Source organism: Arvicola amphibius, chromosome 14, assembly GCF_903992535.2.
Source record: "Arvicola amphibius chromosome 14, mArvAmp1.2, whole genome shotgun sequence".
NCBI classification, from domain to species: domain Eukaryota; kingdom Metazoa; phylum Chordata; class Mammalia; order Rodentia; family Cricetidae; genus Arvicola; species Arvicola amphibius.
The window spans coordinates 44769891-44796774 of NC_052060.1; the positions used below are offsets into that span (position 1 = coordinate 44769891).

At 43.6% G+C, this 26884-nt stretch overlaps 1 protein-coding gene and 1 non-coding gene across 2 annotated transcripts; both read left to right on the forward strand.

The window, feature by feature from the left end:
* The first annotated feature begins 8572 nt into the window (after positions 1-8572).
* On the forward strand, positions 8573-24574 carry LOC119801252 (alcohol dehydrogenase 1-like). The gene is made up of 9 exons (XM_038311740.1): positions 8573-8611; positions 9677-9778; positions 16535-16673; positions 19308-19395; positions 19503-19722; positions 19878-20138; positions 21079-21214; positions 23214-23352; positions 24294-24574. The coding sequence occupies exons 1-9, from the start codon at positions 8573-8575 to the stop codon at positions 24316-24318; spliced, it is 1149 nt and encodes a 382-aa protein (XP_038167668.1). The 3' UTR covers positions 24319-24574.
* LOC119801541 lies at positions 8812-8972 on the forward strand. The gene has a single exon (XR_005283227.1). It is a non-coding gene; the product is annotated as a U1 spliceosomal RNA (small nuclear RNA).
* Positions 24575-26884: the final 2310 nt, after the last annotated feature.

The window sequence follows — 26884 nt, forward strand, 5'->3', positions numbered from 1 at the left end:
CCACATCCTCTCATTATTATTCTGTGAAGTGAGAAACATTTTGTCTGTCTACGGGTCTCTGCATCAGATCCCACCCATTGCCAAAGGAAGGTTCTCTGATGATGACTGGCCGAGAAATGCAGGCCCATTTCCCTCCTTATCTGACAGTCAGAGGGTTTGGGGAATAACAAGGCTTAATCACACCTTCTAGTGCAGGAGGTGGCTGCCTGGACCCTTTCTGAAGTTAAGAAAGCTCGGCACCATCCTGACAGGTGGTCAGAATATGTCAATGTACTTTTGCTCCTTCCACTGTAACTATGGGGTCACCTGGGGAGAGGCTGTTTTCTGCCTACATGACCAAGTATACCTGAGTACAGGTGACTTGGGTCATCCCGCTACCTAGTTACCTAGGCAACAGAATGCTGATGATGGGAAGTCATGTTATCATGTTAATTAAGCCTTTGCTACCTTCTCCTCCAGTTTATATTTGGTATTAAAGCTGTGAAAAAATAAATGCAGGTGATTTCAGGATCTGAAAAATCCCTGAAACTCCCTCCAGATACTGGCTTGTGGTTTCTGTCTTTATTTTCCCACCCCTACCCTGGTAAGAGGTGATTTTGCTGAGGCTGGTCCTCAACATACACAGCCCAATGTGTCGCAGTCTTCGACAGACTGATATATGAATAGAACAGAATATTGTTAGGAATCATTTCATTGATTTCTTTTCTTGTTGTTGTTGTTGTTGTTGTTGACAAGTCGTGTTTGGTTCTACCCTGTGTCTCTGGGATATCCAGTCCCCAGTTCCCAGCATCCAGGCAGTGTGTGCATGGGCTCATCTTGTGGAATGGACTTCAAGTTAAATCAGAAATTGCTTGGCCACCCCAACAAGTTCTGTGCCACCATTGCCCTAGCACATCTTGCACACAGCACAGATTGTAGGTCGAGCATTTTGGGGGGGGGGGAGGGGAGCTGGGTTGCTGTCCATGTTTTCTTTCAGTAGCCTGCAGAGTTCAGAGCACCTTCCCCAACCAAAGAGGGGTGAAGGCTTCTTGCAGGCACCAGTTCATCCTGGACACATTCTCCATGAGCTGTGTGGATGCAGATCTCAGCAATGGGGCCCCATGCCAGCCTTCACAGAGCAACCCTTTGCCCTAGCATCAGCCTGGGTTGTTTGGGAATCTCCACAGGACCCCTCCAGGGCTCCCCGCTCTACCCCTCCCCCCAACAACTCAGCTGAATGCAACCCAGCCCCACCACTACAAGCCCTGCCTGGCTACAAGAAATGGTCAGGTCAGACTCCATATTCCCATTACCAGGAGTCCTCAGCAGGGTCACCCTCATAGATCCCAGGAAGTTTTCACTGCACCAGGTTTCCACACTGACCCCCACATGGTCCCCCATTCCAGCCATCTCTTCCACACTCCCTCTTTCCATTCTATCTGCTCCTACCTGATCCCTTCTGATCCTGTCCCCACCCAATCCCAGTCCACCCATAAAATCTAGGTCTGGGTTTCCTCACTCCAGATATTTTTTTCCATCCCATCCATTTGCCTGCAAATTTCATGATGTTATTTTTCTTAACAGTTGAGTAATACTCCATTGTGAAACTGTACCACATTTTCTTTATCGATTATTCTGTTGGGGGACATCTAAGTTTTTTCCAGATTCCGGCTATTATGCATAGAACAGCAATGAACATGTTTGAGCAAGTGTCTCTGTGGCAGGATGAAGTGTCCTTTGGGTATATGCCCAAGAGTGGTGTAGTTGGATCTTGGAATAGATTGATTCCCAACTTTATGAAGAGCCACCAAACTGATTTACATAGTGGCTGTACAAGTTTACACTCCCACCAGCAATGAAGGGTTGTTCCCCTGCTCCACATCCTTGCCAGCATGAGCCGTCACTTATGTAATCGATCTTAGCCATTCTGACAGATGTAAGATGGAATCTCAAAGTAGTTTTGATCTGCATTTCTATGATGGCTAAGGATGTTGAATATTTCTTTAAATGTGTCTCAGCCATTTGAGATTCCTTTATTGAGAATTCTGTTTAGATATATACCCCCAATTTTTCATTGGATTGTTGGGTTTTAACATATTAATTTCTTTATATATTTTGGATATTAGCCCTCTATTAAATATAGGGTTGTAAAAAATTTTTCCCATTCCGTAGGCTGCTGCTGTTTCTGATTGATGGTGTCTTTAACTTTACAGAAGCTTTTCAGTTTCATGAAGTCCCATGTATTACTGATCTTAGTATCTGTTCAGAAAGTCTTTTCCTGGACCAGGCCGTTAAAGGCTATTCCCCCACTTTCTCTTCTATCAGATTCAATGTATCTGGTTTTATGCTGGTACATTTTTTGATCCACTTGAACTTGAATGCTGTGCAGGTTGATAAGTATAGATCTATTTGTATTTTTCTACATGCAGATGTCCAATTTGACCAACACCATTGGTTGAAGATGCTTTCCTTTCTCCAGTGTGTTTTTCTGGCTTCTTTATCAAAATTCAGGTATCCATAGGTGTGTAGATTTATGTCTGGGTCTTCAATTCGTTCCCATTAATCAAGGTGTTGGTTTTTAAGCCAATACCATGAAGTTTTTACTACTATAGTTCTATAGTATACTGTAAAATCCGGGGTACTGATACCTCCAGAAGTTCTTTCATTATTTAGGATTGTTTTGGTTGTCCTAGGTGTTTTTGTTCTTCTATCAGAAGTTGAGAAGTTTACTGTTCTTTCAAGTAAACATATTTCTTATACAAGAAAAAAAAAGGATAGCTACAAAAGTGTTACACAAAGATAATGAACTATCCAGGGAAATGGGGTATGGAATATGTACCAAAGTCAAGTTTATTAGACTAGAGTTTAGTCCAATGTTGCTTCTTATTAGTTTTGGTTAATTATACAAAATTATGGTTTTCATTGTGACCTTGTCAGATTTGTTTATAATGTGTTTTAATACGATTCATTCCCATTACCCTCCCTGACTCTGTTCCTACTCCTACTGGCCATCTCCCTCTTCAGTCCTCCTCCTGCTTTCAACACTCTTTCTTTTGGCCAAGATTCTGTAATAAGAAAAACCATGTAGCCGGGCGGTGGTGGCGCACGCCTTTAATCCCAGCACTCGGGAGGCAGAGGCAGGTGGATCTCTGAGTTCGAGGCCAGCCTGGTCTACAAGAGCTAGCTCCAGGACAGGCTCTAGAAACTACAGGGAAACCCTGTCTCGAAAAACAAAAAAAAAAAAAAAGAAAAAGAAAAACCATGTAACAAATGTCTTTCAGAGTCTGGATTATTTCTCTTAACGTGACCTCCAACTCTATATATTTTGGGGCAAATGGCACAATTTCATTCTTCTTAATGGCATAATAGTAGATAGATAGATAGATAGATAGATAGATAGATAGATAGATAGATAGATTGATAGATAGATAGAGATAGATAGATGATAGAGATAGATAGATAGATGATAGATAGGTAGATAGATGATAGATAGGTAGATAGATAGATGACAAATGGTAGCTAATAGGTAAAAGGTAAATAGATGGTGATAGTAATAGATAGATAGATAGATAGATAGATAGATAGATAGATAGATAGATGGATGGATGGATGGATGGATGGATGGATAGATAGATAGATAGATAGATAGATAGATAGATAGATAGATAGATAGATAGATTGATAGATAGAAAGGATAGTAGATGACAAATGGTAGCTAATAGGTAAAAGGTAAATAGATGGTGATAGTAATAGATAGATAGATAGATAGATAGATGATAGATAGATAGATAGATAGATAGATAGATAGATAGATAGATAGATAGATATCATATTTTCTTTATCTAGCTATCTGTTGGTGAGCATCTAGACTGGCTCCATATCTGTAGTACGGTGCACAGTACCTCAGTAAACATGGATGTGCAAACATCTCTGTGGTGTACTTACTTAGAGCCCTTTGAGAATATATCCAGGAACAGGAGAGCCAGATCACATGGCAATTCTTTTTGAAGCCCCTTCATACCGATTTCCATAGTGACTACACCAATCTACATTCCTGCCCACAGTGTAAGGGATCTATAGTCGGGGTATCCTTGCAGCAATTGGTTTGTAGTCTGTTTTCTCCAATGATAGCCACTCTGACTGAGGTGAGATGTAAAAGTATCTCAGTGTGATTTTGATTTTCATTCCTTAATGACTAAAAATAGTGAATAGTTATTTATGTATTAATTGGCCATTTGTATAATTTTTCTCTTGAGATTTTTTGGTATAATTCATCTGCTCATCTATATTGATTATTTGGGTATTTAATTTTAGATATTAATCTCTAATAACAAGCATGGGTTTTTCTCACATTCAACATGTCAGTTTTCTATATTGAGCAATTTTCCAGCTCTGCATGGTCTCTTACAGTTTAATTCAGTTCTGACACAAACTACTCAAGACAAGCACAGAGCCCACTGTGCAGTTCCATGAAACTGCCTCCTACGCCGGATGTCAATCAAAGCCAGTGGATGATAGGTTACTCATCTCTCTGATGGCAGCAAATAAGCTGTTCCAGTGACCTTTCCTCAGGCCTGATCCTTTGCTGTGCTAGATTAAAGAACTCAGAGAACCATTTCAGGTTAATTTTAAAGGATATTTTAAAATATGAAAATAAATAACTAAATGAAAGGAAACAGGGCAAGGTCCAGATACTTCCTGGGAACAGGAGAGAGTCAAACTGAAGTGCACCCTCCCAGCACCCAGGTAAGATGGTAAGCAAAACTGAGAGTCCCTACTCACAACATGGTTTCTGGTGACCAATTGTCCTTCGTCCTGCTGAAACTATCAGAAGTCCCATTAAGTTGCTTGAGTAGAACAAAAATTCTCCAAAACCCTAAAATATTCAGGGATTAAGGCACTCTTTGTATATCATGCTCATCATTCAAAAAATAATAGTCGGGGGGGGGGCTGTATTAGGAGCTAGAAGCCAAGAGAAAATGCATATCTTTCACCATGTCAGCTCTCACAGTTTCTACACTGTGAAGACCAAGAAGCCCAAGTCAGAGAATGAAGGAGAAACAGTGCATCTTAACTATCGCTTCCCCCATGGGGCTTTTGTACAATGGGTCACAGTCCTTGAAGGAATGGTTTTAATTCTAATTGTGCTATGTTTATTATTTTAATTAGACATAAGAGGAGTTGTGGGTACCCAATCTTTGACTTGTTTTTAGATGAGATAGTTTCGAGCTGTAACTCTCCGGAATTTATGCAAGACAACTGTATTGACAACTAAAGCAAGGAATACCACCCTCTCCTCTGTTACGCATTTGGTAACTTGCACTACAGTGTAACAGTTTGAAGTTTAAGTTTAGTGGCACCCCCAGGTGTAAGGTACCACATTTAAACGTACCAAGACTCCACGTAAAGCTGTTACTTGAGCAGTAGGATTAACAAGTCAGCAGATGTTAAAGTTAATTTAGAATCAGCTGAGGTCACTGAGGTGCAACCCCAATTGGTGCCCTTTTTATTTTTCTAATGGATAATAATGGTCTAGTAGATTTTGGATTTCCAATATGATCATGCAGCCTTTTTGAATTATTAATGTACTTTGTTTGAGAGAGAGGAGCTTCCGTTCACAAGTAAGCTCTTTCCCAGAGCCTCCAATCAGACCATCATCTGGTGGCGTCCTCCCTGTGACAATGGTTGCTCTACAAAGTAAGGGACCTTCTCTGTCTTATGTTATGCTTAAGCTCGTGTTTCGGCCTCCTGCTTGCTGAGATGTGATCATGCTGAATGACAGCCTTGCCCACCACAGACAGAGCCATTTCAGCCCTCAGCCCCTCCCTTTTTAATCTGTCAGATGTTCCTGTCACAATGAAGAGTAAAGCAACTGATGCCGTATTCTAAAAGCATCCGTCTTCTGAGCTTGCTACCCGTGCCCTCCAGAGTTGTTTCCTCCATAAAGCTACTCTGAACTGTGGCTTGCTCCACACTCACCTGTGATCAATATGCTTCTGTTGCTGTTATAGAACAGCGTGACCAGAAGCCCTTTAAGGAAGAGAGGGGAGCATTTTAGCACATGGTTCCAGAGGGAGAGTCCATCGTGCTGAGGAAGGAAGGACAGGGTGAGAGATGCATTCAGGAAGCAGTGAGAGATGGAGACAGAGGCAGACACAGACAGACACAGAGACACAGATACAGGCAGAGGCACAGAGATACAGAGAAAGACGTAGAACAAGAAGCCGAGTCATATTATAAAGCAAAACAAACAAAAGCCCTTGTGGTGTACTTCTTCCAGCAAGAGTCACCCTCCTGAAGGTTCTATACCTCCTCCAAATGCCAACAACCGTGAATCAAGTGTTCAAATTCATGAGCCTCGAAGAGGCATTTCCTATTCTAGCCACCACGTTTTTGTAGTCATACTGTGGTGAGTGCCTTGCTTCTAGAATCTGTAAAAGAGACTTCATAATATTCAGCAGATGCAGCAATAAGCAGCCTAGCTCCAAATGCAGGCTCGCCTACAGGTGGCAACACACCCACAGACATTAGCCAGAAGGCAACAGTTCAAAATACAAGTTCATGAACAATCAGCAGGGCCAATTAGCAAGGCAAAATAGGACCTTGGCTGTGCTGATCATTGCTGAAACCCATGCTTGCAGGTACCAGTGGCCACCACTCTTACAGACCGGCTGTAATTTTCACATAGAATTGGTTCAAATGTGGACGGGTGAGGCCATACATGTGCCAGAAGGGGAGGAAAAAAATTACTGACAAAATGGGGCTTGCTGGGGAGAGTCAGACACTGTCAAGAAGGTACATAAATGATTTCAAAGATCAAGGGGAGGCGTGGCCAACAGCATTAATGGAGACTGTGGAAGATTCGTCATACATTTAGTCACGTGGAAGACATGAAAGGAACAGGGATGCGCAGGGACTTGAAAGCCGCTGCAAATATCAAAAGTGAAGTCAGGCGTCATTGCAGGCATTAATGTGAGAAGTCTCTGTAGTAGAACAGTTTTCTCTGAACTGAAACACTTGCTTGCTCCAGGAGCGAGAGGAGAGGCTCCAGAAACTCATTAGCTAACGAGCGAGCATCACAAGTCTGGGAAAACTGAAGCTTGGGGTTCCCCAGGACTGTGGAAGCCATAAGCAGCTGCTCAAGAGAAACTGACCAGCAAGCTATGGAGAGGTCTCCGGGATTGTTCCACCCCTGTGCTGTGCAAGCTATGCAGAGCGCTCCGGGGATGCAGCTTGGTGATGAGGCTACTTTTGAGTCATCCTTGTTGTTGCAAATAACACTCCACTTGTAGTGGCATTTCATTTGTATTTTAATAAATAAAACTTGCTCGAGGATCAGAAAAGTAAAACGGCCCCAATAGCCAGCCTTACAGACCAGGCAGTGGGGGCACACACCTTTAATCCCTTTAATCCTTTAGCCACACTAGTTTGCCATAGAAACCGGGCCTGGGCAGTGGTTGTGCACACCCTTAATTCCAGCCCTTGAGAGGAATATAAAATGGGAGGAGACATCTCTCTCACACAGTCTCATTCTGAGATTCCTAGAGGCAGGATCACCATTTTGGACTGAGGCGGAAGTAAAAGGCAGTGACTGGCTGCTTTGCTTTTCTGACCTTCAGGCTGAACCCCAATTTCTGTCTCTGGGATTGCATTAATCATGCTTCATTCACTCCAGCTAGTAACCCAAATAAAAACTCAGTAGTTCAACAAGTTGGACTGTGGAGCAGCCGTTCCTCCAGTATCTGTTCCCTGTCTGGGGTAAGTACCTATATGTTTAGGAAAGATTTATCACAAAAAAAAAAAAAAAAATGTGTTTCATTGATTGTGCCAGTGAAAACCTAATGTGTGTGTGTTTTTGATGGTTCTTGTTTTCTCATTTGCATTAAGGGCTGATGTGTTTTCCTTTCAAAGTGTTAAAATCTGCCGGGCTTGGTAGCACAGCCCTGTACTCCCAGCACTCGGCAGGTAAAGGCAGGTGGATCTACTACAACCTGTTTGATTTCATTCCTCCTCTTACACTCGCCCCTACCCGAGCATCCTTCACCAATCTGTCCTTCTCTTTCTAAATTCTTCTCTTTCCTCACAGTTCTGTACATCTCTCCTTATCTCTCCTTACATCTCCTTATAATTCCATCCCTGCCCATGCCCAGACTCAAAACATCTGAACCAGGAAACAGTGTTCAAACCTCGAGGCAAGCTAATCTATAATTCTTTAGGAAGTTCAGTCTCTGCACGGAAAGGCGTGATTAAGAACAAGTCGATAGCAGTTGTATCGGGATCAGAAGACACGATGGGCAAACGTGAATCGGAATAGCTGATGTTTTTCCTTCATCTTTTTCTTCATTTTCCATCTAAAACAATACTTTCCTTTCCTTTCCTGTTTATACTTCACCCATCTTTCCTTCCTGGCTTCATGTCTGCCTTCCTTTTTCCATCTTTTGATTTTTCATTTCTTTCTTTCCCTTCCCCTCCCTCTCAGGTTAATGCACAGTGGTTGAGTCACTCTGGAGCGTAAGAAGACATCAGTACTCAGTTTAGGAGGTGAGCACTAGAGACGGAGAGGACCTCAGTTCTGAACCAGCCAGAAGCAAAGATGGAGCAAGCCAGCCTCACCATGAAAACACCCAGCAGTGTAAGTCAGGGTTAGCTCCTGGAATGCGGTCTGCTGGATGGTCATAATTGGTAGCAGATACGCTTTGCTAATTACGGGTCTATTGAGAGCATGCTTTGCATAAAGGAAGAACTCCTGGTAATTTGCAAATCAGTTTTAGAAGAATCTCTATGAAAATCATAATAAAATGAGAACTGTTATCATTTAAAGAAACAGCTTAGAAACTTAGCCCCAATGGAAAATACTGTGATCACGGAGGTAGCTTTCCCAGGGTGAGGCTCATCCATTGCACTGCGCGTATGCTGTCCCTTATGAGTTTCCAAAACTTGGGGAATTGCATAATTAGTGATAGTGGAGGGGGCTGTGTTCTCATTTTCCCTTTATTTTTGTGTTCAAAAGATAAGCAGCTTAATCAATCCTGAAAAGTTTATAAAGAGTATAATGTTTAAATACTTATCTCTAAAATATCTATTAATAAAGGAAAATCAGTAGAGAAAAGCAAAGATTGGAGATTTGCAAACTAAAATGAAGCCATGTTATAAGACAGAGGAAGTCAGTTATAATGGCAAATTAAATGTTCTATGCTCTATTTCACTAGGATGGACTTGGGCTAGAAAAGTAGGAGGGGCAGTGTTTCTAGTGTTACTTTCAAGGTGCTGCTGGTCTTTTCTTACCAGGTTCTTTGCTGATAGAGTCTAATCTCCCGGTAAGTAAGCAATGGTAGAAAATACAAGGCAGGAATTTAAGCTCAGAGAGCAGAACTGGGCTTCATAAACCAACATTGGTACTTTGTGGCATTTTAAATACAGAGAAATCAACTAAGAATTCCAATCAGTTCTCTGGAGCTAAAAGCATGTATATGTGAACTCACTCACATTATAACATTTTATTTAAAATTTTATTTTAATCAAAACGTAAAAGATACAAGAGATTGTTCCCAATGAATAAGTAGACTGTTTCCGCCTCTAAAGGAGACAAACAGGACGGTTGCTCCAGGCAGGAGAGGGGAACCGGGCTCCTTATCTCACCTGCTTCTTGTTCCTTAGCAATAACACACGTCATCACTTCATTTTTCCATGCATCTAGGTCATCAAATGCCGGGCAGCTGTTGCCTGGACAACCAATGCCCCCCTTTCCATTGAGGAGGTTGAAGTTGATCCCCCTAAGGCCGGCGAGGTCCGAATTAAGGTAAATATAATTGGTGATAACATTGAGTAGATATGGATGCATATATGTGTGTGTTTACAATGATTTTTTTTTAATTTAGGAAACAAATGGTATCTATATTAAAGAGAGTTAAGACTTACTATGATTTATACAGATTGATATTAGTGTCTAGTAATAATGAGGTTGTTGCATTTTGTTAAAATGTCACAAACCTAAGACAGATAAATACTAAGTGGTCGGTAATATTTTTAAAATACTAATGATTTTTGGATTTGAAAATCAGACTGGGGAGGGACCAGTGAAGTCACATAAAATCCAGGCAAGAGGCAGACATTTGTAACTGGGAGTGAGAGTCAGGAGAATCCCTTGGACTTTTCTGGTCAACCAGTGAAGCCTAAATGATGAGCCTCTGTTTCAGTGGGGAGCCATATCTCAAAAATACAGAGGAGCAAACGAGGACAGATATCTGGTCTTCAACCTCTGGTGCATGTGTGGGTGTGTGTGCGCACACACACACACAAACACACAGAAGGCGGGGAGAGAGAGAGAAACACCACAAGCACATACACACACAGGAAATTATCTCTCTCTGTCACACACACACACACACACACACACAAAGTTCTCTTTCTCTCATACACACAGGAAACACACACACAGGAAAGCTCATTCACACACGCATAACTCATATACACACAAAGTAAGATTGGTGAAAATCAACACAACTGTTGGTTCCTAAGGCTTGCTTTTCCACAGTTACAGAGCTATTCTGATATATAACTATTGGGTGGCTGTAGGTGTCCTCTCAAACTTGTGTTAAAGTGTGGTTGCCACTATAAAGATTCCAGGACAATGTCTCTAAGAAGTAAGTGTGTGGATCGTGGGGCCTTGGCCCTCATGAACAGATTAAAGCTGTTCCTGTACGAAGACATTTCTTACAGGTTCCTAATAAAAGCATGATTCTGCTCCCACCTACCTCCTTATATCACACACACCCACCTGTTGTTTGCGATGTTGTAATAGATGGTGGGCCTTTGTTGGGTGAGAGACCATGCTCTTAGATTCATCAGACTCCACAGTTGTGAGCCATATAAACCGATAGGGTCAGAATGACATAATCGGTGGCATTCTGTTACATCAGGAGACAAGAGACTCAGAGGAAAGCAGTTGCTCTGCTGCAGTGGGAGTGGCTATGAGGCACAGGCCCCTCCCACACTGGTTCCCTGGGAGGTTCTCCACTCCAGGTACGACAGATCTAGGTACTAGGGATTAATTGCCCACCTTCTTCTGCCATTCTCAACGGTAGGAAAAGTTTGCTCTAGACAGGGCCACCTTACCAGGGTCTGCTCCGGCCACCATCACAGAATACCATCATGCATGTGTTTTAGAGAAGATTTACTTTCTCACAGTTCCAGAGTCTGGAAGTCTTCTAGATGAGGAAGCCAGCATGCCTAGTTCTCATGAAAACTCTCATACTGGCTTAGATAGATAGAGATGATAGATAGATAGATAGATAGATAGATAGATAGATAGATAGATAGATAGATGATAGATAGATAGATAGAAAGATAGATAGATAGATAGATAGATGATAGATAGATAGACAGACAGATAGATGATAAATAGATAGATAGACAGACAGATGATAGATAGGTAGATAGATAGATAGATAGATAGATAGATAGATAGATGATAGGTAGGTAGATAGATAGATAGATAGATAGATAGATAGATAGATAGATGCTCAGCTTCTTGCTGTGCCTTTCTATGAGAGAGAAAGAGGGGGCATGGAAAGGAGGAAGCTCCTGGTTTCTCTCTTCATAAAGATAGAAGCTGTGGATTCATGGCTTCATATGAAGCTGACTACCTCCCTCCACTATTATACTATTATACGTGCTATTATGCTGGGGACTGCTGGACCTAACACATCCCATGAGACCTAATCCATTTTAAAGATGCATTTCATTTTAAAAGTGTGTATGTTTATCTGTGTGTGTCTGTGTGTACTTGTGTACTGGTGCCCCCTAGAAGCCACAAATACACTGAAGCTGGAAAGACAGACAGTTGTGGGCTACCCACCTTCGGTGCTAAGAACAAACTCAGGTCCTCTGCAGGAACAGAAAGCATTCTTAACTGATGAATCTTCTCACAAGCCTCTCAATCTAGTTCCCATTAAGCCATTCATGAGGGTAGTGCTCTTGACCCATGCATCGAAGACATTGCTGATTTTCAATACTTGCTAGGCTGGGGAGCAAGAGTCTAGCATGTGAACCTCTCACGAAGCAGACCACACCCAAACCATACCCAAGATCTTGGTGATAAGCATTTAAGAGAGGCCTGGAAACTCTGTGAGCAAGCAGCAGCAAACTCAACACAGAAAACCAGGCAAAGATGCAATTAATAGTTCACTCTGACATCATTGAATCTCTGCAAATCTAAAGCCGTGGACCAGACTAGACTGATTTCCCTTAAGACCAACCAGAGAGGGCATTTGAAAACAGCAAGCAAACAAGAAAAAGGGCAGAGAGAGACGGGATTGTGGGGCAACTAGGAACAGCAAGTAAACAAAAGGACAGAGAGGGATGGGATCACCAGGTAACTGCTTGGATCAATGGCCTGAACAAACAGACCAAGAAAACACACAGATAAACATCTCCCATCCGGGAAGAGCCCAAAGGAATAAAGAAAATAACATCAAAGTGAGCAGATTGCCAAAGCGAAAGAGCAATTTTACAAAGAATTTGGAACGTTCCAAGGATCAATTTCTGTGGGCCAGAAAAAAAAATAACAAAAATAAAGAGAATGTCTAGATAAAACTTGTTAGCTCTGTCAACATGTTCCAAGGGAAATATGCAGTCTGAAACTGATCTGACTGGCCACCAGCTCCATCCAGCTGTGGCATCTCTGTGCCCCGGAGGACAACTAAGTGACCTTTTTTGAACTGGAACAGTTAGAGAAAGAAACCTGTTGCAAAGAGGAAAAAACAAGAAAGCTGTATAATGCAGAAGAACCTTTGGAGATGGCTTCAAGGGCCTTTCCGGTTCCCTTTTGCATGTTAGTTGGTATCGTGAAACAGCACATGGAATGGGGACGGGAAAGCTAGCACAGAAAGGCTTGGGGTTTAGATTGTTTTACTGCTTGGCATGGAATTCAGGAGGAACATCAAAATGTCACCCAGGCTTCCCTCCCTGTGAGTTCATGTAACAAGACATGCCCTAAAGTTCCTGCTGTATGCTTGACCACATCCCGCAGTTTGTAGCAAAGTGCCAGAAAGAATTTAGTGATGTTGGCCAAGTTAAGGCAGTCAGGGCAAAATTATGAGGACAAGAGAAACTACGTGTTGTGTTCTGTGGGCACAATGATGTCACTTGAAGTTGTAACCTATTTTTCTCTGCAAGACTCAATAATTTTATGACCCGGTATTTTAATATAACAATTGTATTGATTCTTTGAGAGCCTCATGCATGCATAAAATATGTTTTGATCATATTCACCCCTGCCCACATCCCCATCCTCTCCCTTCTTCATGTCCTTTTTCTTCTTAGTAGCTCACTGGGTCCAGTTTCTGGGGCTGGTTTAGGGGGCTAAGCTTTTGTCCTGTACATTTTAGGGGTAAAAGTTCAAACAGCTAATTACCTAGACTAAGACTTGTGTCAAATTAAAGGTGAAGGTAAGTAGAGAATATTAATAGTTTGTTAGGGTAGAACAAAGGCCAGTAGGTCATACTCTCCTGAGTTGCCTGTTAAAGAACTCAGGGCTACCCAAACCTGTTTATCAATTAGTAAGAGCAGACATACTGTCTCTCTGTTCAGTGCCTCCTGCCTAGGGCTCCTTTCTTGCCAATAAGCCCTGTCAATAAGGATAATTATGGGGGACTGGCTTTATGAAGATTTGACTCTGAGAACAAAGGTTTGACTGAGTGAATGCTTCCATACCAGGGCTCCAAGGTGTGGAAGAGGTCATCCAGTTACCAGTGCAGGATAAGCCGGGTTTGCAGAAGGATTTATCCACTGCTGGGATATTTTGGGATGAATCCCTTTATGGGAGGGGGAAATCCGTGGCTTCACAACATTTCTACAGAATTGACAGTGACTATCCAAAAGATAGGTGTTCCCAAAGCTTTGCAAATCAGGTTCCCCATAAGGTGCACACTTGTGGGTTTGTCTAGTGATCTATCAGCTGTACTTTTATTATATAATGCTCGTGGCTCACAGCACCAGTTTATGCTGCTCACATGCGCACGGTGTGGGGCCACCCACTGGAGCACGGTTGGCCGTCCCAGGACCATCCCCCTAAAGAAAACTGGCTCACATAGCAGCCACCAACTGTCAGTTGTTCCTCAGCTAGGCGCGAGCTTGGGAACCCTTCTCTCCTGGGATGCTAAGTGGCTTCATCTTGTGCGGGCGACCACAGCCACTGTGACTTCACGGGTGCATCCGTCCTGTCATGTCCAAAGGACACTCTTTCTCCCTGGCTTCCTCAACCTCTGGCTCTCACTATCTTTCCAGCCCCTCTTCCACAATACGGCCCCGGCCTTGGGGAGGTGTGTGAGAAAGATGTCCCACTGACGGCAAAGAGTGCCGTACATACTCTCTGCACTTGAACCAGCTGTGAGCTTCTTCATTAGCTGTCATCCACAGCACAAAGGAACTTCTCTGAAGGTCTGAGAGATGCACTAATCGAGGAGTATACATGTTTGTCTTTAGAGGGCAGGTTGATACTCTGTCCCTTTAGCAATAAAACAATAGGAATAGGTTTGCTTCTAGAGCCTATGAACCCCCAACCATGGGGTTTAGGCCAGATTTATAGTACCAGGCCTGTGTTTCTTCCTATGGAGTGGACCAGAAATGCAATGAGAAAGTGGTTGGTGACCCCCGTAGCATTTATGCCACCCCCACACCTATGGATGCATCCTACCAGGTTGGCCATTATTGTCGCTTGCAGAGTTCGCAGATAAAACTGTTGATGACCTTTCTCTCCCAGTAGCACACAGAGAACCTTCGGGACCATGAAAGCAAATGAGCGCAGCGAAAGCAGCCCAGTCAGCACCCGCTTGACTTTTCCATGACCGTGGTGTTTTCAGTAGCAGGAGCTTACCAACAGGTTCCTGGTCAGCAACCAAGAGCCATCACCACAGCTTATATTGTCTGAAGGGGTCTCCAAGTCACTCAAGACAGATAATTCAAGGGGGAGATATCCCCAGACCTGGCATTGGCACTGGCACTGGACTTTTTATTTGGCAACCTATGGTATCTAGGGGGAAACACACACACACACACACACATTGAGGAAGTTTATAAGATAATAGGTTTCCATATAGCTTTTTAAAATATCCTAGTGTTAATTATCCCTGCCCCACCCCCTACTCTGCCCTACCTTCCCATCTCTCTCTACACTTAAACCTCCCTCCTCACTTCTAGGGCCCACGGGCCTACCCCTCCTCCCGGGGTTTATCTTGAGGAGTTTCTGGCCAGACAACTTATTGCAATTTCCAGCTAAACATCCTGTTTGTTCCTGTGCTCCCTCTGTCCCCCTGGTGGTTAGCTATAGGGCCTTTGTTTACTCCATCTTGGGCCTGGTAATTTTCCACCTGCCTGGGGGGAATTCCACTGTGCAGCAGCTAGGTGTATAAAGTTTTTCCTAAGCTTGAATAAACGGCATTTGGCATTATCTCCTCACGAATAACCCATGTCTCTTGTATGTTCCTTTAATCTCCAGGCCCTTGCCTGGCTCACGAACGGCACAGTAGTGTGATCTGTACCACAGAGAGTAATGCAGACATTACACTCATTAATCCTGTTTTCACCTACATCCTATTAATCCTTCTCCTTTACAACATTTTCTTCCCTCTCCCACTAGGGGCTTCTTTTGGTTTTCCTGGTGTATTAGTTAGGATTCTATTGCTGTGATAACACACGATGACCTGAAGCACGAGCCTCCTTAGTCTGATTCATCAAAATCCAGAGTCAGATATTAGCCTGAAAACTGAAAGATCAGAGAAGCAGGGCAGCAGCCCCTAGAGACTTCTTACCTCTACAAACTCTCAGACCAAATGGGGAGCAAGATCCATCTCCACCCTCCCTAGTGCACCACCAAAGCTCGGCTTTATTTCTCTCTTAGACTGGCTCAAACCCATATAGCCCAGGGTGTCCTGATCTTCCTGCTTCCTCCCAAAGTGCTGGGATTAAAGGTGTATGACACCACTGCCTGACCTCTAGGGTTAACAAGTGGCTAGCTCCTCCCTCTGATCGCCAGGCAAGCTTTGTGTGTCAGAACACAAACAACATACAACAATCAGCAAAAGCAACTTGGGAAGGAAAGGATTTATCTCATTTTACTCCTCTCGGATCACACACCATCACTGAGGGAAATCAAGGCAGGAACCTGGAGGCAGGAACTTGAAGCAGAGGCCATGGAGAAGCGCTGCTTACTGGATTGCTCACTCATGGCTTGCTCAGCTTGCTCTCTTATACAAGCCAGGGCCACCAGCCCAGGATGGGAAGGACTCATCCACCTCAATTATTAATCAAGACAATGCCCCACAGACTTTACTACAGGCCAATCTGTTGGAAGAATTTTTTTTTTCAATTAACTTTCTCTTTCCCCACTTATACTAGGTTTGGTTTAGTTGACAAAAACCATCCAACACACAAGTACTCCAAGTTAAACATACAAATTAAAGATTTAATGCCAGGATCCATATATTCATGTGTACACAGTGACTTTGTCTTTCTGTCACTAGGCATTTTATCTCAATGTATTTGATCATCTTTTCAGATTATATTCTCTGGGGTCTGTGGTACTGATAACCACATCGTGGAAGGGAAAGACAAAATGCCACTTCCTGCCATCCTGGGCCATGAGGGAGCTGGGCTTGTGGAGAGTGTCGGACAAGGCGTAACTACCGTGAAGCCAGGTAGGTAACTAGACGTGATATAGATGCTACCCAGGGATGCAGGAAGAGGTTTCGCTTTTCTGTCACTTAAGGAATTAATAGGCAGGACTGGAGAGATGATTCAGAGGTTCAGAGCATTGGCTGGTCTTCCTGAGGTCCTGAGTTCAATTCCCAGCAACCACTTGGTAAATCACAACCATCTGTAATGAGATTTGGTGCCTTCGTCTGGCATGCAGGCATATACTCAGGCAGAACCCTGTATACATAATAAATAAATAAATCAAAAGAAAGAAAGAGAGAGGGAGGGAGAGAGGGAATGAGGGAGAGAGGAAGGGAGAAAGGAAGGAAGAAAGAAATTAAGAGGCAGGGAAAGGTGTTATCAGAAATCACATGGAGCCCCAGCAGAGCTATCATATGATATCAAATGGTAACTGGAAAATCAAGGTTCTCTCTTGAGGTTCTTAATTTTATTAATGAAAGAATTTAAGAAAAATCACAAATAAGCTTTAGGACAAAGAACAGAAGCATGAAGACAGTTTATTGGAGCTTAAAAGGAAGCCCCAGGGCAGGCAAACTGGAAGGGGGAGGGGAAGTGGAGACGAGAAGGAAGGAAAGTCATGATGCTTGAACCAAGGCAGCATGGGGGTCAGCCCCCTGGACACAGACAGCCGCAGGTTGAGGACAGGAGCTTTAGAGAAAGGAGTAGGGAATCCCAAAGCATTGATTACAGGGTGTGAGAGCATCCTTAGGATACAGCCAGCATCTGAGAGAAAAAGAAGAAATAACTATGTCTTTCCAGACTGGTCTCAGAAGGGTAAGCAGACTCCAAACTCATGGTGGGTACAGTAGGGATGGTGTTGGGTTTCAGGTGTGTCAGAAAGGAAAGGCATGCACCTTCAGATGAACCCACCTTCTTGTGGGTCCCAGCTGCTCCCTGTATATTAGCTTTAAAGGGAGGGACAAGGGCCTGTCTCTACCCAGAGGTAAATTCCATTTTTTACAACGTAGCACCAATTCCTGTCCTAATTCCTACTCTGACTCTTCCCCCGAGGTAACATAAAGACCTCAGAACGCACCATATGTCGACAAAACCATTAATCTGCATCCAGACATCAGCTACAGAAATAGGCAACCTGGGATTCAGAGCCCATATGAAGACAGAGTTCAGGACACTTACCTTCTTACCTATCCTGTACAAGGCTGTGTTCAATTCCCTTCATGGAAAAATAGAATATTCATATTCTTCCAATTTTATGTTTAACCACAAAAGTCTAAAAGAATTCTTACCCATTCATCTCTATGGATATTATCTCACACCACTCTACCCAAAATTAAACTAAGAATTACAATATATACACTGTATCACAACATTGGCAAACATAAAACATGAGCCCTTTTCGATACACACACACACACACACACACACGTGTGTCTGCACTGACTTTTCAAAAGTACAAACAGAGAAGTATCACGTGTAAGAGTTTCTCCTAGACTTTGTATTTCCTTTGCCCACACTACAGGCCTTCATGGTTCAAACACTTGATGACATCACTTTATTCTCACAAAAAGTTTGTCATAGATTTTTTGTTGTTGTTGTTTTGTTTTGTTTTACCTATTTTGTGAGCATGCTATGCCAGGAATACGAGTGAACATATCCGTGCCTTCCCATGATGTCAGAATGTACTGACTAACAGTAAATTCACGCGGCACAGCAGTTTGGTTGGCAGGAACTTGCCAGGCGTTCCTGATCGCCTTGATTGCAAGCCCTGGCTGAGGCACCTGTGAGTTGCTCCATTCCCATCCTAATTACGAATATTAACTCTGACCACATGGCTCGCAGCACACGGTAGATACATCTGTGGCTATGTTGAGGGTAGGAACTACAGAACGGTTATATCTGTAGGTTACAGAGGCAAGGCATTGCAGGGGACCTAAGAGGGAAAGCTGAGAAACTGAAAGACAAGCCAATAAGCAGAGGCTTTCTGAGGGTTGAGACCTCTGGATGGTGTCCTAGGAGCAGTCAGTTCCCTCCTTTCTCAAAAGCTGCTTGTAAAGTCATCTTTCGTGGCAATCGGTCTGAAAACCATTGTTTTACGTGATACGGAGTAGCTCAGGGCAGGGCACAGACTGATCTCAATCACCTATGAAGCAATGCTCTGAAAAAGGTCAATTCCTTTGATTAATTTAGCTACTTAATGACAGAATAGGATGAAGGGCACAGGCCACCTTTCCTCAAGTTCTAGCATAATACAGCACCTCATAATGAGTGCTGGTTCTAATTTAGCATGTATATGATTCATTCTTCCAATGAATATCAGTAGGCACAGATTCTACTTTTCTCCTGGAACACTGAGCCAAACAGACAAGCCTCGTATACCACAAAGACTGATTTCAATCTTAGACGTGGCTACCTCATGTCTTTGAACCTCAATGCCACAAGTTGCAAATATCTGAATTCTTTTTAATCTTGCAGGTCTATTTATATTAAAATTGAAATTTTTTACCCCATAGAGGAATGATAATTAACTTCAAATACCATGCCGCCGCTCCTCGGCAACAAATTGATAGCACCTGCTCTAACCAGTTCCCAATGGTATTGACTGTATTTCAGGCCTCCCCTGAGCTGGCATAACTTTCTCTATTCTTTTTCCTCAGGAGATAAAGTTTTAATGCTTCCTCTTCCAGAATGTAGAGAATGCATCTACTGCCTCCACCCGAAGGGCAACCTCTGTGAGAAAGAGAAGTTAGTTCCCATTTTGACTTCTCACCTCATTTGCTTTCCTCGGGAGAGAGGTTGACTCAGTCCTGAATATGTCTTTTCTCTTCTTTGTTGCTCTGTCTGGGGAGTAGTATTCTCTCTCCGACGGGATTAATGTTGGATGGAACCAGCAGATTTACCTGCAGAGGGAAGAAAATCTATCATCTTTACGGGACCAGCACCTTCACGGAGTATACTGTGGTAGACGAAGTTGCCGTGGTGAAGATCGATGATACTGCTCCCATGGAGAAAGTCTGTATCATGAGCTGTGAGGTGCCCACGGGCTTCGGAGCTGTGTTTAATACAGCACAGGTAAGGACACATCTGAGCTGTTTTCAGTGACTATCTACAGGGTAAACGGGGAGCCACATGGCCAGAAGGCTCCTTCCGTCATGGACAAAACCAAAGAGGCCTCCCCCACCCCCTCTTCATTTCCTACTAACACAAGATCACCTCTGAAACTGCAGGTCACCCCTGGCTCCACCTGCGTGGTTTTTGGACTCGGAGGGATTGGCTCAGCCATTGTCATGGCCTGCAAAGCTTCTGGTGCTTCTAGAATCATCGGGGTTGACATCAATGAGCAGAAGTTTCGCCGGGCAAGAGCCCTGGGTGTCACTGATTGTCTCAACCCTAGAAAGCTCCAGAAGCCTGTCCAGGACGTGGTGATGGAAATGACGGGTGTGGGTGTTGACTTTGCCTTTGAGGCCATCGGCCTCATTGAAACCATGGTATGTGTCTTGAGCACGTTACACGAACACACCAACTTACTAAAGTCAAGAGTTTACTGCCGTTTGTTTTATTTGGAAGGGTGTTGCAAACTGAACCAAGAACTTCCACCATACTAAGCTCAGCTCTATATGTCCAGTCCTGATGAAGGGCTATGCATTTTTACCTAGCCTTTTTGAGCACACTGGCGTGCCTTGCGCTGTTCTGAGCTAGTAGCCTATTCTATCCCATTTAATCTGTAGACCAGCCTTCCAAGCTGATTAATAATATCTTCATCTTAAAAACAGATGATATTAATATTAATGAATTTAAACAGCTTACTTTAGGCATCATATTAAGCATGCTATTTGATCGTAGTACGTCTCCCACATATTCCCTGAAAGCACACATTAGCATTGTTATCAAACTTGCAGAACACAGCCTGCACCGCAAGGTGGCCTGGCCACTCACCCTCAGTAAGCCAATTTAAAGAACCAAACTAAAAATCAAAAGTGAAAAAAAAAAAGATTTAATCAATGTGGCCACATTGGGAAGGACCCAGTGAAGCCCCCAAGTCCATATTCCAGGTTGTGAAGTGAGAGCAAAGTTGAAACAGATACACGCAACTGAGTAGTCCTGGCCAAGGTTTGTTCCCACCCGCCCTTGGTCCGTCCTGTCTGCACTTCAGTCTCATCCTGTAAGGTGGGCTAGCAAGCTGTTCCAACTATGAGATCTTTCTCCAGGAGACAAATGCCCAAGCTGGCTGGTGCCCTTTTCCTCTCCTAGCCTGTGGTTCATGGAACAATACCCATTTCTTTGAGGTTGTTTGTTTTAGTAGTCTACTGATCCAGTTGAGGGTCAAAGGCTTCTTTAGAGGACCTTCATTTCTACCAGGCCTGCTACAAGTTACAAGTTATTGCAGCAGAGCTGCTAAGGTAGTAACCTTTCTGTGTCTGCATTTAGGTCTCAGCGTTGAAGTCCTGCAATATGAGCTACGGAGTGTGTGTGATTATGGGAGTTGCTCCAACAGGTTCACAGCTCTCCTTTGACCCAATGGTGCTTCTCCCAGGGAGAACCTTGAAATCTTCTATTATGGGAGGTAAGCCTTTCCGTTTCCTTTCTCTTCCCAGAATCCTCTGCATGCTCCTCGGAGGGGACAGTGGGGGAAGATGGGAAGAAGTAGAAAACAGTGTATCAGAAAATGGAAGGGTGGGCTGCACTCTCCGCACTGTTTAGAAGTAACTGAATGCTGGGGGTTACTTAAACAGAATCGATTCGGCTTTTGCTTTATAGCTAACCATCTATCTTTGTCCATTTTCTGTTGCTGTCAGTGTGTGTGTGTGTGTGTGTGTGTGTGTGTGTGTGATTACCTTTCACAAAAAAGAGGCTTGTTTTGCTTTTGTCAGTATATTTTTTTCTTTTACATGTATCTTACCTGCATGTATGTATATGCATCTCTTGTGTGCTTGGTGCCCTTGAAGGTTAGAAGAGGGTATCAGCTCCCTTGGGGCTGGAGTTACAGATAGATGTAAATGGCCATATAGGTCCTGGGAATCGAACCCAGGTCATCTAGAAGAGAAACAAGTGCTCTCGGCCAACGAGCCATCTCTCCAGCCCATGTCAGGATAGTTTTATCGGAGTGAGAGGAAAAAGAAACTGAAATTCACATCAAATAGGAAGCAATGAGCTTTGGATAGCCAAGATGACCTCATCTGTGTGCCACAGGGTGCAGACCGTCTGTGGCTGCTAAGGGCTATCAGATACAGCCTTCCGGTTCAACACAAGGACTATACAGTCTGCAGCAAGAATAGTACCCACTTGGTAAGGTAGAAGCTGGGAAGTAAACAGCAGAGGAAGAATTGCCTGCTGAGCCATCACTGGGCTGCTGGTTCCAATCTCTCTTCTGTTCAGACAAGAGGCTTTGCCACCTTCCTCTCATGAGCCTGACATTCTGAAGTTTTGTGGTCTGTTTCCTGTCAGGCACTATGCTGCTTTAGAGGCTCTTCTAGGCTTTTAGAAGGACCCTAGGGTTCCACACAACTGCTGGAAACCTGAACGTGTTTGGCTCCAGGTATCTGATTGACCAGCCTTGTGCCTGGCTCTCAGATCTCCAGACCTCAATTTTTGGCCTTGATTTTTACCAGCAACTCCAATCCCAAAGTTGAAATTTGAAAGCGTCTTATTCCCAGACACCATGTGTGCCTTCTTGCTGTGCTGTGTATTTATCCTAATCTATTTATGACACCAAGTGTGTGTGCGTGTGCAAAGGCACGAGGGCATGCTGAAGAGGCATGCCGGATACTAATAGCCAGTTATCTCACCAATTCATAAAACTAGTTCCCTAAAAAGAGGAATTATTTTAATATGAATGAAAGAATCTGCTGCAGAGGCTGCCCTTTGTCCGTTGTTATTCTGACAGGTTCCAGGTTAGTGAAAACCCTGCACATCAATCAATTATGCAGTAGTCAGATATCATATTGTTTCTGCAGTATGGATGCTGAATGTCCGCCGAGTCTGTAAGTTAGAGGTCCCCAGAATGGTGCTACCCAGAGAGAGGTTCTGTGGCCTTTTAGGAGGCAAGGCCTTCTGGGAAGTCCTTACGTCCTTGGGTGTGTAAGCTTCAATTGGACTGTGCTAGAATTTTCCTCTTCCTCTGTGAAAGGGAAGACAGAAATAAGAGACACAGTGCAGTCATGCTCAGAACCCCCTCACCCCCCAGCTTTGTTTCCAGGACACTAACCACTTCCTGCCACCTTCACCTTCCAGCTGATGTTAGAGCCTCAGAGGAAAGGAGTCTGGCAACCCAGGTCAATCAGCTGCAGGAAAGTGTTCGCGCCCTGAAGACAACGGAGCGCTTTAGGCACATGGGGTATGGTGATAGTCATGAGAGCACAGGTAGTAGGGCTCTTCTGGAGCGCTGGCAATTACAGTTCTGTCAGCAACTGGATTCTGCTAGCAACACACCATTAGCTTTGACACTCAGGAAAAGGACCCATGAATAAATGGCTTCGATAGTTTTCGAAATAGGCAATGGTGGGAGCCTTCAGTCAGCTCTGATATTTTTCACATCCTGTTACTTTTGTCTTTTCCTTCTACAGGGTATAAAACCAGAGACGACATCCCTAAACTAGTAACAGACTACATACAAAAGAAAATCAACATAGACGCTCTTATAACCCATAAGCTGCCTTTCGAAAAAGTCAACAAAGCATTCAAATTGTTGCGAGAGGAAAACTGGTCAGTATTTGTGTGAATGGGATAAGTGTGTGGTGCATATGTGTGTGTGTGTGTGTGTGTGTGCATGCGCACTTGTGTGTGTGTACGTAAGATGTTCCTGGGTGTGGTGACCTACATGTGACTTTCAGTCAACGTGTTATGAAAAGTCCATGCTCCCACTCGGCTCTCTGCCACCCTCATGATGACATGTGACAGTAAATGGTAATTAAGTTGTCAGGTGAATTCTCAGCTATCACATTTCTATCTCCAATGCCAGCATCAACTGCAAGACCTCAAGTGCGAGAACTGCTCAGGAATAAGTTTTTGCTTAAAAGATCAAATAAAAGGGAGAATAGCTGAGCAAACTTCCCTACTATGAATGTTTTAGAATGGCAGATTTAGGATGCTTTGTACTCTAGGGAACTTGCTAATATAGAGAGCACAATGTACATTGCTCTTATTATTGATGACTAGAATTTGGAAATTATTAAGAGCATACACCTCAGTTGATGAGAAAACCACCACCAACAAAAAGACTGACATTCGAATTCAAAATGCAATCCAGTGATTGTCTTCACACAGCCTTTCACAACTAGAAAATAGAATTACTACTCCAGTTCCCAGCAGACCAGTGAGTGGCCACCTGAAGAGGGGGATGAGCTCACAGGGTGAAATGCACCCATAACCGAGGCCTGACAGCTCAGGGCTGTCTGTTTGTCTGTTCCCATACTGTCTGGTTCTCATTGCTACATTCAGATCTCATGATTGACAGTTCTTTGCTGGCCTCCATTACAGATATTTTCAGTGTCTGTCAGAGAAAGGGCAGTAACAAGAGTAGAGCTGGGAAATGGAGATGGGTGAGCCGTTCTCTCTCCTAAACGGTAGATGCTGTAATTGCTTTGTGCTGTCTTCGAGAACACAGACAAGTCAGTGACATCAGTATCTGCTCTTCTGTGTTTCAGCATCCGCTGCGTCCTCTCATTCTGAGATCCTGACAATGTGGTACACTAGCATCCTCAGCAGGGCTCTTTGGTGCTTCTTTACCTCCTTGAAGATCAAAATCGGAAAGACTCACATACGCAATGTTAACAAATTAAACTGTTAAAGAAAGTTAACTATTTTTCTCTGCTTCCCTCCCTTCCTCCCCTTTCTCCTACCCTCTCCCGTGCTGTGGAATAATCTTTTTGTACACTGTGAAGACGTGTTGTTCTCATTGCTTCAATAAAGAGCGAAATGACCAATAGGTAGGCATGAAGAGGTTAAACAGGAGAACCAGCCTGGGACAACACTGGGAGGAAGAAGAGAGGGGTCACCAGGAAACCTGGAGAGAAGTCAGGAAGCCAGGCAAATATCATGACAGGCTCCAAATAACTCAGTTAAAAATTAGGCACCAGGCCCTGCTTCTCGCAACTGAGCAGGCTGTTTCTGAGGAAGTCATGAACAAAGGACAATCAGTCTTTAACACCCCAATAGTAGCTCAAGGTATTCTAGGCCTGAGCCAGCCAACCCCCCACCCACAGCTCTACAGCAGCCTAGGAAGAACACAGCCTGGAACTTGTCCAGGCCTGCCCCCACAGGGAAAAGCTACGGCCTTAGCCAGCCCTTGTGAGCCCTAGCCAATTAGAAATATGCTAACATAATTGCCACTCACTTAAGCCAATCATAGATAAAATTACCTAACTGCCCTAGGAAATCCCTGTAGCTGTGCCTAAAAGAAGCCTTCACGTCCCTCTCAGGGTCGTCACCATTTTGTACAGGTGAGCAACCCTACAAGCACACAGTATAATAAATGCTCTGGGTGATTGCATACATGGATGGTGGTCTTTGGTGGGACTTCTCCAGGACCCTAACGAGAAGCAAGATGAACTTGTCGTGCAAAAAAAAAAAAAAAAAAAAAAAGTACCAAGCCACGTGGCAGTACATAGATAAGAAATATGGGCCAATTTAAGTTGTAAGCACTAGTTAGTAACAAGCCTAAGCTATCAGCCAAATGTTTACAATTAACAAGAAGCCTCTGTGTGGTTAATTGAGAGCTGTTGAGAGCTGGCTGGAGGGACAGAAATATCCAACAAAAAAATCCTGGGCATATTATGTGAGAAACAGAGATGAGCATGTGTTTGTCTTTGCACAAGGCAGAATTTATTGAATAACCATGAACTTACAAGGGACGACAGCTTCAATGGCAGCAATTTGCCAGAGACATCAACTTTTCTTGATAAGGCAGTGGTGAGCAGGGGTCCTTTAATTGCAATCTATTTACTACTATCAACACTCAGATCACATATTACACATCACACAGAGAATATGTGAGAATAGAATGACTCTCATGAGTTAAGGGGTTACAGCAGACTTCGAGGGGTTTCAGAAGTCCCAAGAAGCAGAAAAACCAGTAGAAATAAATTTGCAGACAACGAACAAACCTGAGCTGTTGCCCCTGCTAGATCAGAGATTCTCAATCCCTCTAATGCTGTGACCCTTTAATACAGTTCCTCATGGTATGGTGACCCCTCCAAACATAAAAATGTTTTCATTGATACTTCATAATTGTAATTTTGCTACTGCTGTGAATCATAGTGTAAATACCTGATACGCAGGTGGTCTTAGGCAACCCCTATGAAAGGGTCGTTTGACCTCTCCAAAGAGATCACCTCAGGTTGAGAATCACTGTGCTGAAGGGTCTATTAGGGCTCTTGTAGAGTCAGGCTTCAGGCTGAGTTGACAGAAGCTATAGAGACAAAAGGGCGGAACTAGGTCCAGATGAATACATGAGTAAATGGGTGGATGGAGGATCTAGGCAGGCGAATAGGCAGATGGGCAGGCGACAGTTTGAGTATGCCATACCAACAACAGAGACTGAGCTGAGCTGGAGACCCTGAGACAGTTCTGAATTATCTCCATGTCGGTCTCTTGGTACACATCCTAGGTGGTCAGTGAGCGCTGTCTCCATCTGTTTGTTTGGTTTTTTTAGAGACAGGATTTCCCTGTGTAGCGTAAACTGTGCTGGAACTTACTCTGTAGACCAGGATGGCTTCAAACTCAGGGATTCCCCTGCCTCTGCTTCCCAAGTGCTAGATTAAAGGTGTGCACCACCACCACCATGCATCTTAATGCTAGGTGCCTGCCTCTTGATGGGACTCAAATGGCAGAGTTACTTCCTTTCCTTCATCTGGCATTATAAGTTCTTAGGCCTGCTCTTCTCTGTATGGTTTTAATATGTTCACCGTACAGAAGATGGGGACAAAGTTTTGTGTCGCATAGCATTACTTATCCCATGCTACCTTGCACATGTATCGGTCACATGAGTTCTACACACAGTTTCAAGCTTTTCATGTCTCATTAGCATCTTGAATCCTCCTTGGGATGTGTTTTAGTGCTGTAATGAGCCATGGGTCACCTGCACACGTTCTCAGGTACTCCTATGCCTCTTCCAGTGGCTGTAGTTAGTGAATCTCTAACCCAATATTCAGGGAGTGTGATCCAGTCTTCTTCTTTACCAACTGTTATTTTTTTCATACACTACACTTGGTAAGGATTTGCATGAGGCCATCTCATT